Below are 15,597 nucleotides of genomic sequence, written 5' to 3'. Positions count from 1 at the left end.
TATGGATCAGTGGGAGTAGATGTTAGCTTAATCTGGAAATGCATCAAATTTCCTTGCTTGCTTATCACAAAGTGCCAAGTTGGCCACATAAGTTTCAGAAGTGGAACCATGTAGTGTGATAGAAAACACAAGCGCTTCCTCTTATGAGCTGCTAAATATAAAAACAACGCACTGGATCATATTTGAGCTAAAGAAACAACAAGTTCCTCGAGTCATGCCCTATAGTGCAATGTTGAGTGTTAATTTCCCAATTAGATTGCTTCCACAAATGCATGTTTTCTTTAGTTTTGTTTCTCTACAACAAAAGATCCCTGTACGAATTCCCTAGCGTGTCTGGTTGAAATCAAACAGTGCTGATAATATTGCAGTATTAGAGATTGCTGAACATAGTTCTTATATAATATCCCGACCAAAAGTCAACCAACACATACCTAAACTTTCATATCTTTGTGGATGAGCTAAAGTACATCAATCACTGGAGCAAAAGATATTCGCAGTCGAGTACTTTTCTGGATGTCAATATCAAGGCATTTATAATGCTTTTATTATCCTGAAAGGTGAACAGACTTTTACAATTCTCGTTTTGTTCCACGCCGAACAAGTAGTCAGGTAGTACTAACTAAGAGTAGTGAGGAAAAGAACAGGACCAACTTATCTTGTGCTGAAGTTAATAAGTGGCACCTTACACAGATTACTGTCATCATGACAAGAAAACTAGCTAACAAAATATAACGCATTAGGATCCTAAAGATGAACTTCCAGTTTGTCCACTGCTCAAATCCAGTACTTCAAGTGTTCGAAAAGGGGGTCTTTCTCCAAATTTCAACAGATGTGCAACTTCATAAACTGGACGCAGTTCTAAAATGGACTGCGCATCTAGGTAGGAGTCGCAGGCAAAACACCAGACTGACAGATCACTGCAAAAGGTTACATGATGCTGAGTAGAAGTAGCCAAAATATGTGTGCATGCAGCAATACAGGAAGGCTTAAATTGTACGCCTTCAGAATGAAAGTGGGGAATAAGATAGAAAGGCAGCATGTGATAAGATGTTCAACAACTTAATGAAAATACTTCATACGTCGATCATTGATTTAAAATTTCAAACAACATTTAATTATTTGTGCCCTTATGTATAATTTTGCCCTTAATTCGCTGCAATATTTCAAATCAGCCAACTAGCCAAGTCTCAAATTTGCCATTCATTTGCTCAAGTTATTTAGCTCAATGGCAAATGACTATATGAGTGATTGTCTTAATGCAGCACAAGACAAAGCCTGCAATGCATGGATTGACTTTTTGTAGCATAATAGTACAACACCCGCACATTGGTACGAATTAAAATAAATTTAAGTCAGATCATGTCATCTACATATGCTCACATCCCAACTGTTTGTGCCAAATCCAACAGGTGTATAGGGTCGCCACCAGTTGAAAAGACATAATGTATAATCATAGCAATGAGTTCACTGGTTCAGTGGTCCGACCAGCAGTCAACCTATTAAACTGGCCTAGCAAAGTAGTCTCATGCTCATGCAGTAAACTTTGCAGTTCTTAGAACGGAGCACGTATGTAGGGATAAACTAGCGCAGTTAAGGACATTATGGTAGTCGATGAGGAAAAGCTAACACCAGACATAGCTGATCTACCACTTCAAAGTTCAAACTATATAATGACATGAACCTTGGTCACATCAAAGATTCAAAGTAACTACCATGCTGAAGTGGGGGGGGGGGGGGGGGAGGGGGGGTCTTTACGAGAATTCCTGAGAGACAAATTAGTGTGATGATCCTGAGATGGAAGAGACTTAATTTTTGCTTGATTCACAATGGGTATACTGAAACTCATCTCCTGTACATAGAATTTAGTAAACCAAACCAACAAGGAAACCAAGTGTTCTTATCTCCAACTTCAAACAGTGTGTGGTGCTACAATACCGTTTCACATCACAACAGGTGACAATCAGATATAAACCTATTGTACCGATTACTGGCATTGCATAGGGTTCATCTTAGATGTCTTCAAATAGAAAGTTACGCAAAAGCAAGTTCAACCATTTACCTGAAGCTCAGGGCAATACAATGGCCCATTTCTTGATAATGGCACAGCATATGTTTGTTGATAAAACGACTGCACAACACATCTTTGCAGATCAAACATAACCAGTTTTCAGAAGGGTGATGACACCTGCATGAAAAAAATGCTCATAAGAGAACTCAGGCATGGATATAAGAAGTACATCAAACTCAACAATTATGTTAAGCTTCATTTGGAGCAGATCTGGTCACCCGGAACCAATAACAACAAAATGGGGGTGTGCAAGTAAAGATGTTGCAATTTGACAGTCATGCTATGAAATTTCAGTGAACGCGAAACAATCTTTAACTTGTGTTGTGTATCATGAAAAATTAAATGACATTTTCACGTCAAATGACATTAAAACATGCTTTGATTATAGTAGTTGTATAAGAGGTATAGACAGGGAGGTACTTTTCACATGTCATTCATGCATACTGCATACATGATACATCAATCATAGATAACCATGCCTCATCAATCATCATCTCATTAGTTGTTACAACATTTCAAATTTCAAATAAGGATAAACTTCAGCTAATTTAACTAATTGGCAGGCAACCGCTCACTGCCATGTCATCTAGTTGTGAACTAATTGGTGAGAAGAGCTATACTCGGCACTAGCGCACATGATTGCAAACGCTATGAGATAGAGAATACAGAATTCCTGTCGCAACACCTTGCCACTTGCAGGCATCTCCGCAGGACTGCAATCCTGCTCATCGGATGTTACAACATGTCGATAACAATGTAACATTAACAATCCTATTGACGGATCACATCATCGACATGTACGTGGTCGTGGTAAGTCTGGACTCGACCTAGTGGTGTACTGCTACTGCTAGCATTAGCAGCAAATAAGTGATCCCAGCAATGTAAATGACTTGCCATTATGCCATAACATATTTGAGTCCAAACCTACTAGGCTACTGCCAACAATCACATTGTAATCAAAGCATTAACCATTTTGACATTTCGCCTTGTCAAACTAAATCATCTCATCATATTCCACCATGAATGAATTCTGGAATACAAGGTTTTCAGCCAAACAGAGTGCCACTTCAACCTTGAACCGAAGAGGTTAATGGGCAGAAACCCCAACACGAGCAGCACCTGAACCGCATCAAACAACCCTAACGATTCGCATCGCTGTCCCAGGATCGCGACACTAAATTCAAGGAAGATGACGAGCCAAACCTAGAGCACTGTGAGTCAGGCGAGGGCACGCGAGCGAGTTCGTCGGCGCCGGCGGCGGGCATGGCGGAGAGGTGGGGGCAGCTGGTCCGCGCCTCCACCCACCCCGACGCGGCGCCATAGAGTTCCAGATCCACGTCTCCCTCCGCCACCGCAGTCCCCTGATCCTCCTCCTTGCGGTTGCTCTCCTCTCCGCCGTCCTCTCTCTCCTTCCCCTGGGACACCAAACGTAATTACGTAAGGACGCATCAGTAAGAAACAAACGCAGAGACGGTAGGTTGATGATTCCAGTGGAGATTTTGTATGGGGGGACGAACAGGGCGGGAAGAAGACGAGGGCTCTCCGGCTCCGGCGGCGGAGGACATCTTCGGCGAGGCGGAGCAGAGCAGGAGACGACGAATCCTCTCTTCAGACGAAATCCACGACGATTCTTTTTTTTTTAGAGGAAATCCACGACGATTCGTGCGGATGCAACATATAAATCGGAGGCCCAGATTGTTTAGAAAGGCCGACTTGAAAGCAAAGCCCGTTAGGCCCATATGAGGCCTAGTGGGGCAATGGGCCCAATGAAACCCGTTTCTCTTCTCTAGGGTTTATCTCGCTGCTCCCTATATAATCCTCGCCCGTTCGCCCCGCCGCCACCTACTCGCCTCTTCTTCCCACGCGCGCCCCCAGGGTTCTCCACCTCTAACCGGCGGCTGCGGGCAGGCGGAAAGGCGAAGAGCGGCGGCGATGGGGCACTCCAACGTCTGGAACTCCCACCCCAAGAACTACGGGCCCGGCTCCCGCGTCTGGTATAACTCTTCTTCTACCGCCGCTTCGAATTCCCTCCCTCTCGTTAATTCGCTTGCTCCTGCGCGCTGCTAGAGATCTGTCATTTGGTGAAATTTATAGTGGATTGTCGATGGATCTGGCGATTTAGTTTGTGTACGCGCGCCTTAGTTTTATCTTGACGATGTAGTTCGTGGCAGGGTTCTCGTATCCAAATTGTACTGCATCTTTCAGAAGTGTATTTACATATGGCTAAGATGTGCTGTTGTTAGCTACAAATAAAACATGATCAATCCTGATATTCTCATATGTCAGGGCTATGTTACTGTTGGTAAATTACCTCTTGCTATCGTTACATCAAAGATTTGTTGCGTTTGGTGTGACCAGCATTTCTTGCAATGATTTTGCATAAAAAAATCAGTTATCTTTGTTGAAGCGAACATATTTTTGGCCTTAAAACAGTCGTTTTGAATGCTTTAGCTCACTTAAATTTGTGATTTGGCAGCCGGGTCTGTGGGAACTCTCATGGGCTGATCAGGAAGTACGGGCTGATGTGCTGCAGGCAATGCTTCCGCAGCAACGCCAAGGACATTGGCTTCATCAAGGTATACTCTATAAGCTTTAACGGTGGTGTGAACCACTGTATCTGTGGTCCTCAGTTCTGGTTTATATCTTACTACCTCCGTCCAACAATAGGGGGCGTATTAGCTTTCCTTTAACCACTGCTTTGATCACAGATTACTCTATTGATATATAATTATATGACGTAGATTCATATCCATTATATTTCTATTCAAGGATATTTGCTTATGGTTATGATTTCGATCACATTAGTCACATATTCATGAAGTAATTTGTGGTCAAAGGCTTGGTCAACCGAACCCTAATATGCCCCGTATTGTTGGACGGAGGGAGTAAGTATGTTTAATTTTGTAAGTTGAATCAAGATGTTGGTTCTAGTGGGTGTCAGAGTTATGTTTGAATAACAACATCTTAGTATGTTACAATTGGACTGTCCATATTTGTGCTGTTGTCGCTGCAAGTTCTGAAAGCTCTCTTGTTAAATAAACTTGAGTTCAGTTTAGCATATCTACCTTTTACTCTTGCTAGTCTGCAGCGCTTTCTTATCTGTCATGAACCGTTATTAGTGCCTTCTGGACACTGTTGGTATGTTTATTTCATCATTAGGAGCGATGAATGTGCTGTTATTTTGGATGTTCTTGATTCAATTAATGTAAGTTCTCAGCTGTTGATCATATTCCTGGTTGTCGTGCTCTTGCACATCTTTGCATTTGAAAATTGGTTGTGTTGTATTGAAAATTTTGGCAGCGCATTAGTGGAATCATCTATTGTTGGTAATGATCATTCTAACAATTGTTATGTTAATTGCAGTACCGCTAAATCGCCTTGGCTTCCATGATGAGAAGCTAATCAGGAGCAAACGGTCCATTTGATAGAAGGCTTAATTTCAATTCCAGTAATTTAGCTGTTTGCTCAGTACTCTACTAGTAAAACTTTGTGGTTTATGTTTTTGTTGGAAACTGAATGATGTGGATGTTGAACATGAGTTAATTACCGATCGAAAAGCCTTTTGCCATGTGTTACCATGGACTGCTGTTCTATTTTACTACCATTTTGATCTGATTACCTATTACTATTGGTTGATGAGAAGTTGATAAAGACGACAATGGTTGCTGTTTGGATACGGTACAAAAGTGTGAGCAGTTCTAGCAGATCCTACATATGAACGGCCTGTAAACTATTACTGTATGTGAAATTTCGTATACAGTAATTACTTTGTGCTCAATTCATCAGTTCATACATATCGCACATAAACGTCACAAATGCATTTGTCTCAACTCTAAACGATAACGACATTAGGGTTAAAAGTAGCTCAGTACATAGGAGTGCATTAATACAGTTCAACATTAACCAAACACAAGACCTTTGTCTGGGCGGGCCTTGTCCTCAGCCAAACTGGACAGCGACGCCGCAAGGGCCTTCACACCACAACGTAGTCGACGGCGTAGTGTGACAGCGGCTCTACGCCTCCTTCCAAAGGAGGCAGCAGGAGCTTTTCGGTGAGGTGGCAGCACGGGAGCTCCCCTCGTCGGCAGCAGGATAGGCGCCAAGGTAACATCGGAGGGCGCTGTGCTTCTGCGCCGCCTTCGATCTTAAGCGGCGGCGGAGGCGTCATCGGGCTGCACGGGGAGATGGACTGGCCTCCGCGGTGACCCCCCGCCCCGAGTTGGTAGGGAGGCGAAAGGGTTTTAAGCGGCGGAGTCGGCGTTCTCCCTGCCCTCTTCTCTGCCTGAAATATGTGAAAAATCTGGCGACCAACAGTTGCGAGCTTTTTTTATCTATGTACTGCTTCTAATTATAATCAACACAAGAGGATAATAAGTCACCATGTCCATCTACAAAATAGGCATGAGTGCTCTGAACTCAGGCTCTAGGTTCGAGAAAAACAAAATAGGCATTAAATTCAAAGTAAACCTCTATTAATTAGATTAGAGGCCACTGGCTATGAATTTGATGATTGGAAATGTTTTCCATTGGGCGTATTAAGTTGAATAGAAGTTCGCGCGCTTAACGCAAATAATTGACAGAGCTAGCAGTTTTAATATATAATATTATCTCCGATCCTTGACAAGCGTCTTAGGTTTAGGACAATTTTGTACTAATTTGTTATTAAATGTGGGGATAAGGTGTGTCGATCTAAAAAACATGGAGGGCTGGGAGTCCTCAATCTCAGAATTCAGAATCAAGGATTATTACTCAAACATCTTTTTAAATTTTTTTAATAAAGAAGACATCCCTTGGGTTAATTTATTATGGGAAGCTTATTATCAGCAGGGTGTCCCTCAAGCTATGAATTCAATGGGTTCATTTTGGTGGAAGGCTGTACTGAAATTAATTCCTCTATTTAGGGGTATTTCAACTTGTAAACCAGGAAATGGTGACACAGCTCTTTTATGGGAAGACTCTTGGTGCAAAGAGGAAATCATTTCTACAAAATTGGCCTGTCTATATTCCTATGCAAGACATGAGGATATGTCCATTGAAAAATATTGCAACCTTGGATCTGTTGCTGCTGGCTTTTTCACTCACAATCTCTCCATAAGCTCTAGAGAAAATGCATACCTTGGATGAACTTATAATTGATGCTGATATTTCTATCCACCGAAATGATCTTTGGTTACCTACCTGGCTTTTTCACTCCAATCTCTCCATAAGCTCTAGAGAAAATGCATACCTTGGATGAACTTATAATTGATGCTGATATTTCTATCCACCGAAATGATCTTTGGTTACCTACCTGGGGTTCAGCCTTTTCATCAAGCAAATTCTATAATCTTTGCTACTCCAGAATTATCCCACCTGCCCGGATTTGGAAAGCTAAAACTACTCTGAAGGTGAAGGTTTTTGTTTGGTTACTTCTTAGTGACAGATTGAATACCAGAAATATGCTCTCAAGGAAAAATTATAATATTGATTCAAGTTTGAATTGTGTGTTGTGCAACACTAGAAGTGAAGAAACCTTGAACCATCTCTTCTTGGAGTGTCCATTCAGTAAAAGGTGTTGGAGGCACATTAACATAATCTAAGAGACTCAACCTGTATTAAAGCAAACGTAGATTCAATAACCATTTCTTTTTTTAGGTGTTCTCTTTAGCTGCTTGAAATATCTGGAAGATCAGAAATAAACTCATTTTTGAGGGGGAGCTAGCCAATTTCCAGGGTTGGTTAGCAAAGTTCAAATCAGATTTATCTTTGCTAGGCTGTAGGGTGGCTCAATCCCTTTCTCCCACTCTTACTAGTTTGATAGACCTTTTCTAAATAACAGGGGAATGCCCCTGATTGTACATTTGTAAATATGTAAATATTTTTTTATATATAATATATACATCAGTAGGAGCCTCTCCTACTATTTTCAGTCAAAAAAAAATTTGTTATTAAATGTGATACACTTATTATGAATCGGAGTAACATGTAAATTGAATAGAAGTTGACGTTTTCGTATAGTATTATAATTGGGTACAATGTCTGTAATTTGAAATGGTTGTCTAATAGCACACTGGCACATCAATGCGTGTATATATAATACTCTCTCCGATCCATAAAAAGTGTCGCTCGTTTTGTACTAAGTGGGCGACACTTTTTATTTATCGGAGGGAGTAAAATATAAAAATACAAATATGACAATTTGTAACAACCTAGCCGCGCAAATACACGGACAAGCCTTGGCAGTTAAAAAAAAGGGTTCACATTTTTTTTTTGAAGTAAGATAAGAGGAAAGAGAATATAGGTGCAATGACACCATGAGCTTCATCTTCACGTCCTAGACGTAATTTCTGTCGTTCATCATGGGATACTGATCACCATCAACATGCCCTTGCTTGCTCGTCTGCTGACTTCTGTATGGCGATCACCAGTGGCTCACGTCAACCGTGAATTGAAATTGATTGGACCTGGAGCGACTACCACTCTCTTTCTTTAGCCCCGCGAGAGCAAAGTTGAGTGCAGAGCTGTCTTTGCTACCGCTGAGATGCACCTCTTTAAGGTTTGTCAAGTTCTCAGTGCCAAAAATTCTCTTATCCTTCGTGTCACCGAATTCCAGTGAAAGCGTCTCGAGCTTGGTCATGGATCCTGCCTCGACTCGTAGAACGTTTGGAAATTCATCAGCAAGTGTCACAGTCAGGCTACTGAGCACCGGGAAGTTGTGGGCTGTGCATGCAACCAGTTTTTCACCCTTGTAGAAATTGAGCTGCAAAATGATGCTCTTCAGGTTGGGCGCCCTGCACAGGACGCCGAATAGGTTTCCTTGGTCATCATGAAGAAACGCCCTGGAAATGTCAATCTCAACAAGATGGGCGAGTGACCCGAACCAGTCAGGCAGTGCATTCATGCTGCCCTGGAGCTTCAGGAATTGGAGGAGCCGTGGCGGTGACTGTAGACGATGAAGAAAATTCAGTGTCTTGCCATGACCATCCTGTTTCATGTCGAGCCACCGGAGGGAGTATAGCTTGCTCAGGGAGCGGCAAAGCTCGCCGAGAGCGTTTTCATCAAGTCGATATAGATACATATCACTCGCATTTGTTGTAGTTCACCTATCTCCCGGGCGACCTGAACGTCTTTGATACCTATCCTTACCAACTCACGCAGTGCCTTCATTTTCGAAAGCCCCCGAGACGGCAACCACCAAACACGATAATCGTTTCTGTTGGTGAAGAGCAGACGCTCAAGTTTCTTTAGCTTGGTCACTGTATCTGGTAGCCCCTCGAGGCCCGTGTGCATTGCGTCAAGCGTTTGCAGATGCTCTAGCTCACCAACCTTGGGAGGCAACAAGGTAATATGTGTATTCTTCACGCTCAAGTACCGCAGGAGATACATCCGGCAGACATCTCTCATATGCTTATTTTGTAGGCCCTTGCAGTCTTGTAGATCAAGTACCGTGAGCAGGCTGAACTCTCCTAGCCGATCAAGCAGCTTGTGCCCTTCAAGATTGAATGTGCTCAGTGATCGGGCATGCTGCATGTTCATCTGCCCCGCTGCCATGGATCCATGTTCTCCGCCATGGATGGAGAGGCGGCGAATCCTATCATAGGTGATACCTTCGTATTGCCTACCTAGGAGGCTAGCAAAGTTGGCTTCCAAGGACTTGGACACCATAACCTCAAGCATCATGTCATGCACTCGGCACTCCAGCGCCCTCTGATCCTGTCCGGTACTGGTCACCGCATCAATCATGCTCCTGCTCATCAGCTCATCCAAGTAGGCTTCTGCAACCTCCAGCGAGGTCAACCCCCGCTTCTCCTCAACCAATCCTTCGGCTATCCATCTGTGCAAAAGCCGACCTATGTGGATCACATAATCCTCTGGGAAAATGCTAAGATACATCATGCAACCCTTGAGGTGATGAGGCAGGTGGTTGTAGCTGAGTGTGAGTATCTGCCTCATCCCCTCCAAGGTAGGGTGGCTCTCCATATGAGAACCAATTGATCTGCACACTCTTTCCCACATATCTTTGCTTCCATAGCTCGTCAAAAGACTGGCGATGCTGACAATTGCCAATGGCAGCCCACCACATTTTCTCAAAATAGTATCCATTTCACCTTGGAGCTCCTGGGGGCAATAGGCATCCTTGGAGCCAAATGCTCTGCTGAGGAAAAGCTCTTTAGAGTCTTCCGAATTCAGAGGCTTGAGTGGATAAAGGTAATCTCCGCCAACATCACTACAACATGCTTTGGCCACAGTTTCTATCCGAGTGGTGACAATGATTCTGCTGTCGCATGTGTTTTCTGGTAACCTAGACACGATTGCATCCCACGCTGCTACCGTCCATACATCATCGATCACAATGAGGTACCTGGTTTCATTATAGGCATTAGTATTACGTACAGTGGAGTTAGAGCGCAGAAACAGAAGATTACACGTGCAAAAAAAAACAATCCAAGCATTAAAAAAGTGGGTTTTCTAATTCTTGGTTGCATGACATCCTTGTAAACCTTTGTCTCCTCGAATTCACATATTACTAAGTCTAAAGTTTGGACAGAAACTTACCTAGTGTTTGGTTGCAGAGCAAGGTGAAATGGAATGGAATGGAACGGTTCTATGCCATAGAAATGGAATGGAACACCTAGGACCACTGGTTCCACTTGAAACCAAATTAATCCTACTTTTTTTGAGTTACCATATGGTTCAACATATTGTGAGAATATTCTCTTTGGAGAAACCATATGGTTCCATTCATTTTTCTATTTTTCTAGAAACCAAACACAAGAATCATTCTCAAAACCGGAACCATTACACTTCACCATGTTCTGGAATTCTATCAGCTAGCACACTGTTTGCCTGTTAGGCCTGACATCCAATTCTCACTCATTTATTAATCAGCCGGCTCGTCCATCTTAAAAAAAATAGCAGCACAATACTACACCATTGCTTTAGTGGTAACTAATTACCAAACAATAAGTTAGCACAAGAAACTCCAACAAGGAACCAGCTATCCTAGCAATCACAAATTTAGCAACACAATACCTCAACTAGTTTGCAATTTGCAACATGGTCCATATATACACATTCATAACACAAAGTCCATGTAACATAGAACAAATTTCATCGAACGACATAAGTCAATTCATCAAACAAGACATACCTCCTAGAGCACATCACAAAGACGTACTGGAAGTGCCTGGTCAATGAAAAGGAGAAGCCATGGATCAAAATGGCCACTCAAGACAGCTACAAAAATAGCCCCCACCCAACCCGTCACCATTTCATCCAACACCTCTAGTGCATAGAATAAACCTGAGCAATGGATGAAAACAGCCCATCCATTGGCCGCAACGTCGTCCCCCGCCACCACTCTGTGGGTCATGTTACGCCATCGAGGAGTAGGAGACGGTACAGCTCTGTTTCCTCCACCGCGGCACAGCCATCACATAGAGCGCCGGCCGCGACCCCTCCGCCGGCTCCGTTGTCACTGCCGCCACTACCATGGGTTGGATCCACCTCCATCCCTCTCCACCATGCGGGGCCTCGGAGCATCTCTTCCGCTGACACGCACGATATTTTGGGCAAGGATGCAGGGAGGAGGTGGCGCGGGGAGGAGGATTCCGCCACTCCGGAGAGGGGCAACAGCAACAAGGGAGGAGGCAGTGTGGGGAGAGGATTGTGGAGAGGGGCAGCGCGAGGGGAGAGAGCTGGGCAGGGAGAGAGAAGGAAGACAATCAGATCCCGCGCGCAGTGGTGAGAGGGAGAGAAAGACTGAACCGAGTGGGGAAGAGAGGGCAACGTCGAAAATTCTGATTTTCTGGGCTAGTCAAATCGTCCGTTAGTTTTCTCCCACATCCGTGCTTCTGTTTTCTGTTTTCAGGTCCCATGCATTTTTGTTGCGCATAATTATCCAGAAGTGCGTCCCATCCGGGTCCTGTGCCCGGCCAAACCGTGTGAGCCTCTTTTTACTTTCGCCCGCATGAAACTAGCGTGAATCTTGACGAAACTTTATGATGTATTTAACTCCGGTAGATTTGGCCCCGGCAAAAAAAATCACTTTAAGCGCGACGCACCTTTTGTTCCCAAGAAGTTCCTCAACCGTGTGGGCCAGCCCGTCCAGATCCATCGTGTCGACCTCGCTGACGAGGTCATGTTCCTCTGTCCTGATGCCTTCCTCGTTAGTTTTCACCTTGACGATCTGCCGAAGCACGCGCTTGAGCAGTCCCTCGACATCCTCCTTCCTGCCATCGAACGCCTGCGACACGGACACCAGCGCTAGGCGTTGGAACGCCCGCTCCAGCTGCCGGCACACCTCCATGGCCAGCGTCGTCTTCCCGAGCCCCCCGAAACCCACGATGGAGAACACCTTGAGCCTCTTGTCAGTACCCACAGCCCCCACCTTCCCGGCCAGGGTGTTAGCCTGGCCCCTGATGCCGACGAACTCATCATGGCCGTTGGCAGCACGGCGACGGAGCGCCCGCGCGGACTCCGCGAGCCCCGACACGGGCGCGAAGAAAGGCGCGCGGCGAAGCGCCTCGCGGTTGACGCCGTACCGCGCGTGGCGCTCGCTGATGGCCACGGCGCGGGCGCAGAGGCCATTGATGTCCCCCGCGAGGGCGCGGCGGGAGAAGAGCGTGGCGAGGATGCGTCTGGACCGGACGAGGACGCCGGCGCCGCGCCTGGGGCAGCGGATACGGAAGACGTAGAGGTCGACGCAGTCCTCGGCGTCGTAGGCGAGCTCGCGCACCTGCTTCGTCCACTCCCGCACGAAGTGGTCCACGTCGCCGCCGCCGTCGTCGGCTTCCGAGTGCATGCGGAGGATGGCGTTCATGGTGGCCAGCTCGTCCCGAAGCCCTGCGACCTGCCGGCCCACGCCGCGGAGCTGCCAGTACTCCTCGCCCACCAGCTGACCGACAGTCCACACAAGCTTCGTCGCGCCCTCCATTACTCGCGCCGGGACTGGAACTGCAAGGCGTGGATGCAGAGTTTTGTGCAGTTATGCTTTGTGAGTGACGGAGAAGAAATGGCCGACGACGCTGATCGCGGCAGGGTCGGACTTTTGTGCTTAGTTTTGTGCGGTTGTTTTCTCATTGACTTTTACAAGACAAGGACACGTTGGTTGACGGAGCATTAGATTATGAAGCCAAATTGCACCACGGGAAGCCATCGGTAGATGCACCATCGGAAGATTGTCCTGTTTTCACAATGTTGTGATCATTCATTTTGGTGCTTTGTATTCGTAATTTATTTTCCGTAGCAACGCACGGTTTTTGACTAGTTTACCCATGATTATTATTAGCATCCATCCGAAATTCAAGATCTCCGTATCATCTCAAACTCGGCCCACACAAATGAGCGTGTGCGTGTACGTGCGTCACCGTGGCACGTCAGCAAGCTAGCTAGGCCTGGTTGTTGACTAGCGCGGTGGCCAGGGTGTTGAGCTGCTCGAACTCGCGGTTCGCCGCCGCCATCTTCCCCTTGGCCTCCTCCGCGCCCTTCCCCTTGCCGAACGCCGCCTCGCACCCGATCCCGCCCTGCGCCGCCAACAGCAGCAGCGACCTGGCGCGCTCCAGCGCCCGCGCCGCCGCGTACCCGCGCAGCAGCCGCAGCGCCGGCGCCGACGACGCCCCGTACAGGAACGCGCACGCCTCCAGCCCGTCGCGGGCGTCGTCGCTGAGATCCCCGGACCGCGCCAAGGCCGACGCGGCGGCGCCCGCGGAGGCGGCCCGGGAGGAGGCTTGGTCGGCGGCGAGGAGCAGGTGCGCGTGCCGGTCGGACCCCGGTCCGGCGGAGCGCAGGGCGGCGGTGCAGAAGGCGTAGTCCACCAGGTTGCGGATCGCGTTGCAGGTGTCGGCTACCGTGTCGACTGCCGCTGCCGCCGGCGCCTGGTCGGCGGCGGCGGCGGCGATGCCGGCGGCCAGGGCCACGAGTAGGACGAGCAGCGACGAGCTCTTCTTCATGGTGTTTACTTCGTAGCTTGTGTTGTGCGCCTACAGAGGATCGAATCCCCTATTTGTTTCTGCCTTTCGTTAATTTGGGATTTGGGAGTGAATAAATGGGCCTGCAGGGTCGGTGGAAACAGATGACCGAATCTCGGTGTTATTTGGGAATTGAGTGAAATGGGGAATTTAGAGCGGCCAGTGCACCTTCCTGTGTTAACGTACTCAATCCAATCAACCAATTTACTCCGAAATTGTATACAAGGCAGGCTTTCAAAAGTATGGAAACAGATCACCAAACTAAATCCCCGTGATATTTGCTTACCTAAAATCAAGGCATTTGTGCCTGTACTCTGTAGTGTAGCAGCACTTAAGATCGTATCAGAATTCAGAAGCATTTCAGAGAGACGATCGATTATCGGAAGTTAACGGAGAGAAATCAGACCAGAGCACGGCCATGGCTTCCTCCTCTGCCCTGCTTGTCGCTCTCCTGCTATTCTTCATCTCGGCCGTCGGGTCCGAGGCCGCGGCGGCGCCGCTGGAGCAGCTGTGCGCGAACCTGGGCGGCTTCTACGTCACGCCGGAGACCTGCACGTCATCCCTCTGCGTAAACTCCTCCTGCCGCTCCGCCCGCGACGCGCCGGAGCTGGCCACGCTCGCAGCCGGCCTCGCCGCCGCCAACGCCACGGCCGCCAAGGCCAGCCTCGAGGCCGCGCTCGCCAGCTCGCCAGGGAAGGGGCCGGCGGAGGCACTGCGGGCGTGCCTGCAGATGTACGGCGGCGCGGTCCCGGCGCTGCAGTGGGCGGCGCGGGCCGTGGCGGCGGGGCGGCACCCAGGGGCGACGGCGGTGCTGGAGGCGGCGCGGTACATCGCGGCCGGGTGCGCCGGCGTGGCCGACGGAGCCGCCCAGCTGCCCGCGGAGAACGAAGCGTTCGGTATCTTGGCCAACGTCGCGCACGCCGTCGTCGCCTCCGTGTCCCACGCCGGCTGATGGACGGATTCGTCGCTCCGGTCCTTCCTAGCTCTCGTGCGAATGTTTGTCCGTATGTTGCAATAATTTAACGGATCAGGGCACGTATAACGGGGCTGATTTAGGCGTCGTCGAGGTAGTTTTGCTGAGGCTGACGAAAGAGATTGAGAAAAAACAGTAGTCTATTATATGTGCAGTTCTACGGACAATTTAATAAAGAATTTATAGACAGATTATTTACCATTGTATGTCTGCTGTCTATAATTTTTAGTAGACAGAGTATTGTATATACTATCTGTAAAATTGTCTATAAATCACATACAAAACACTATAGATGGCTGGGTGTCTACATTTGCACATGGGCTGTCGGATCAACGAGACCTTTCCGTCTGGTTTGTGCTTTCATGGATTAATCTCATGTTTGAACTGGATGGATGCTTCTTAAAGACGACTTGGAAATAGTTATGGGATTAACAAAATATACTCATAGTAAGCTTGCAAGGACTATATAGGTATTTGAATATGAAGCATTCCATTTTTGTTTCTGATTTAGATCACAAGAAAGGTGACAGAGACATTTGAAAAATGGCGGTATATCCAGTGAAAATCCATGTTCGGTTAAACTTCATAAAATTATATATAAAAGTGTG

The 15,597-nt window shown here is 46.9% G+C and overlaps 4 protein-coding genes and 1 pseudogene across 4 annotated transcripts; 2 read left to right on the top strand and 3 right to left on the bottom strand.

Moving 5' to 3' along the window:
- Positions 1-505: 505 nt before the first annotated feature.
- On the bottom strand, positions 506-3,719 carry LOC100822662 (histone deacetylase 6). The gene is made up of 4 exons (XM_003575443.4): positions 3,586-3,719; positions 3,272-3,483; positions 2,060-2,185; positions 506-917 (listed from the first exon to the last, which is right to left on the bottom strand). Exons 1-4 carry the CDS (start codon positions 3,631-3,633, stop codon positions 737-739), a joined length of 567 nt encoding a protein of 188 aa, XP_003575491.1. The 5' UTR covers positions 3,634-3,719; the 3' UTR covers positions 506-736.
- A 181-nt stretch (positions 3,720-3,900) lies between these two features.
- LOC106866596 (40S ribosomal protein S29) lies at positions 3,901-5,666 on the top strand. The gene is made up of 3 exons (XM_014901938.2): positions 3,901-4,062; positions 4,545-4,644; positions 5,432-5,666. The coding sequence occupies exons 1-3, from the start codon at positions 4,001-4,003 to the stop codon at positions 5,438-5,440; spliced, it is 171 nt and encodes a 56-aa protein (XP_014757424.1). The 5' UTR covers positions 3,901-4,000; the 3' UTR covers positions 5,441-5,666.
- Positions 5,667-8,078: 2,412 nt separating this feature from the next.
- On the bottom strand, positions 8,079-13,005 carry LOC100822356 (annotated as a pseudogene).
- A 203-nt stretch (positions 13,006-13,208) lies between these two features.
- Positions 13,209-14,030, bottom strand: LOC100822048. The gene has a single exon (XM_024455380.1). The coding sequence runs from the start codon at positions 13,996-13,998 to the stop codon at positions 13,438-13,440; it is 561 nt and encodes a 186-aa protein (XP_024311148.1). The 5' UTR covers positions 13,999-14,030; the 3' UTR covers positions 13,209-13,437.
- Positions 14,031-14,414: 384 nt separating this feature from the next.
- On the top strand, positions 14,415-15,229 carry LOC100821733. The gene has a single exon (XM_003575441.3). The coding sequence runs from the start codon at positions 14,435-14,437 to the stop codon at positions 14,966-14,968; it is 534 nt and encodes a 177-aa protein (XP_003575489.1). The 5' UTR covers positions 14,415-14,434; the 3' UTR covers positions 14,969-15,229.
- Positions 15,230-15,597: the final 368 nt, after the last annotated feature.

This window comes from Brachypodium distachyon, chromosome 4 (assembly GCF_000005505.3).
Source record: "Brachypodium distachyon strain Bd21 chromosome 4, Brachypodium_distachyon_v3.0, whole genome shotgun sequence".
Classification (NCBI taxonomy): Eukaryota; Viridiplantae; Streptophyta; class Magnoliopsida; order Poales; family Poaceae; genus Brachypodium; species Brachypodium distachyon.
The sequence above is the reverse complement of the archived record's forward strand: the minus strand, read 5'-3'. Positions and strand labels throughout refer to the sequence as shown.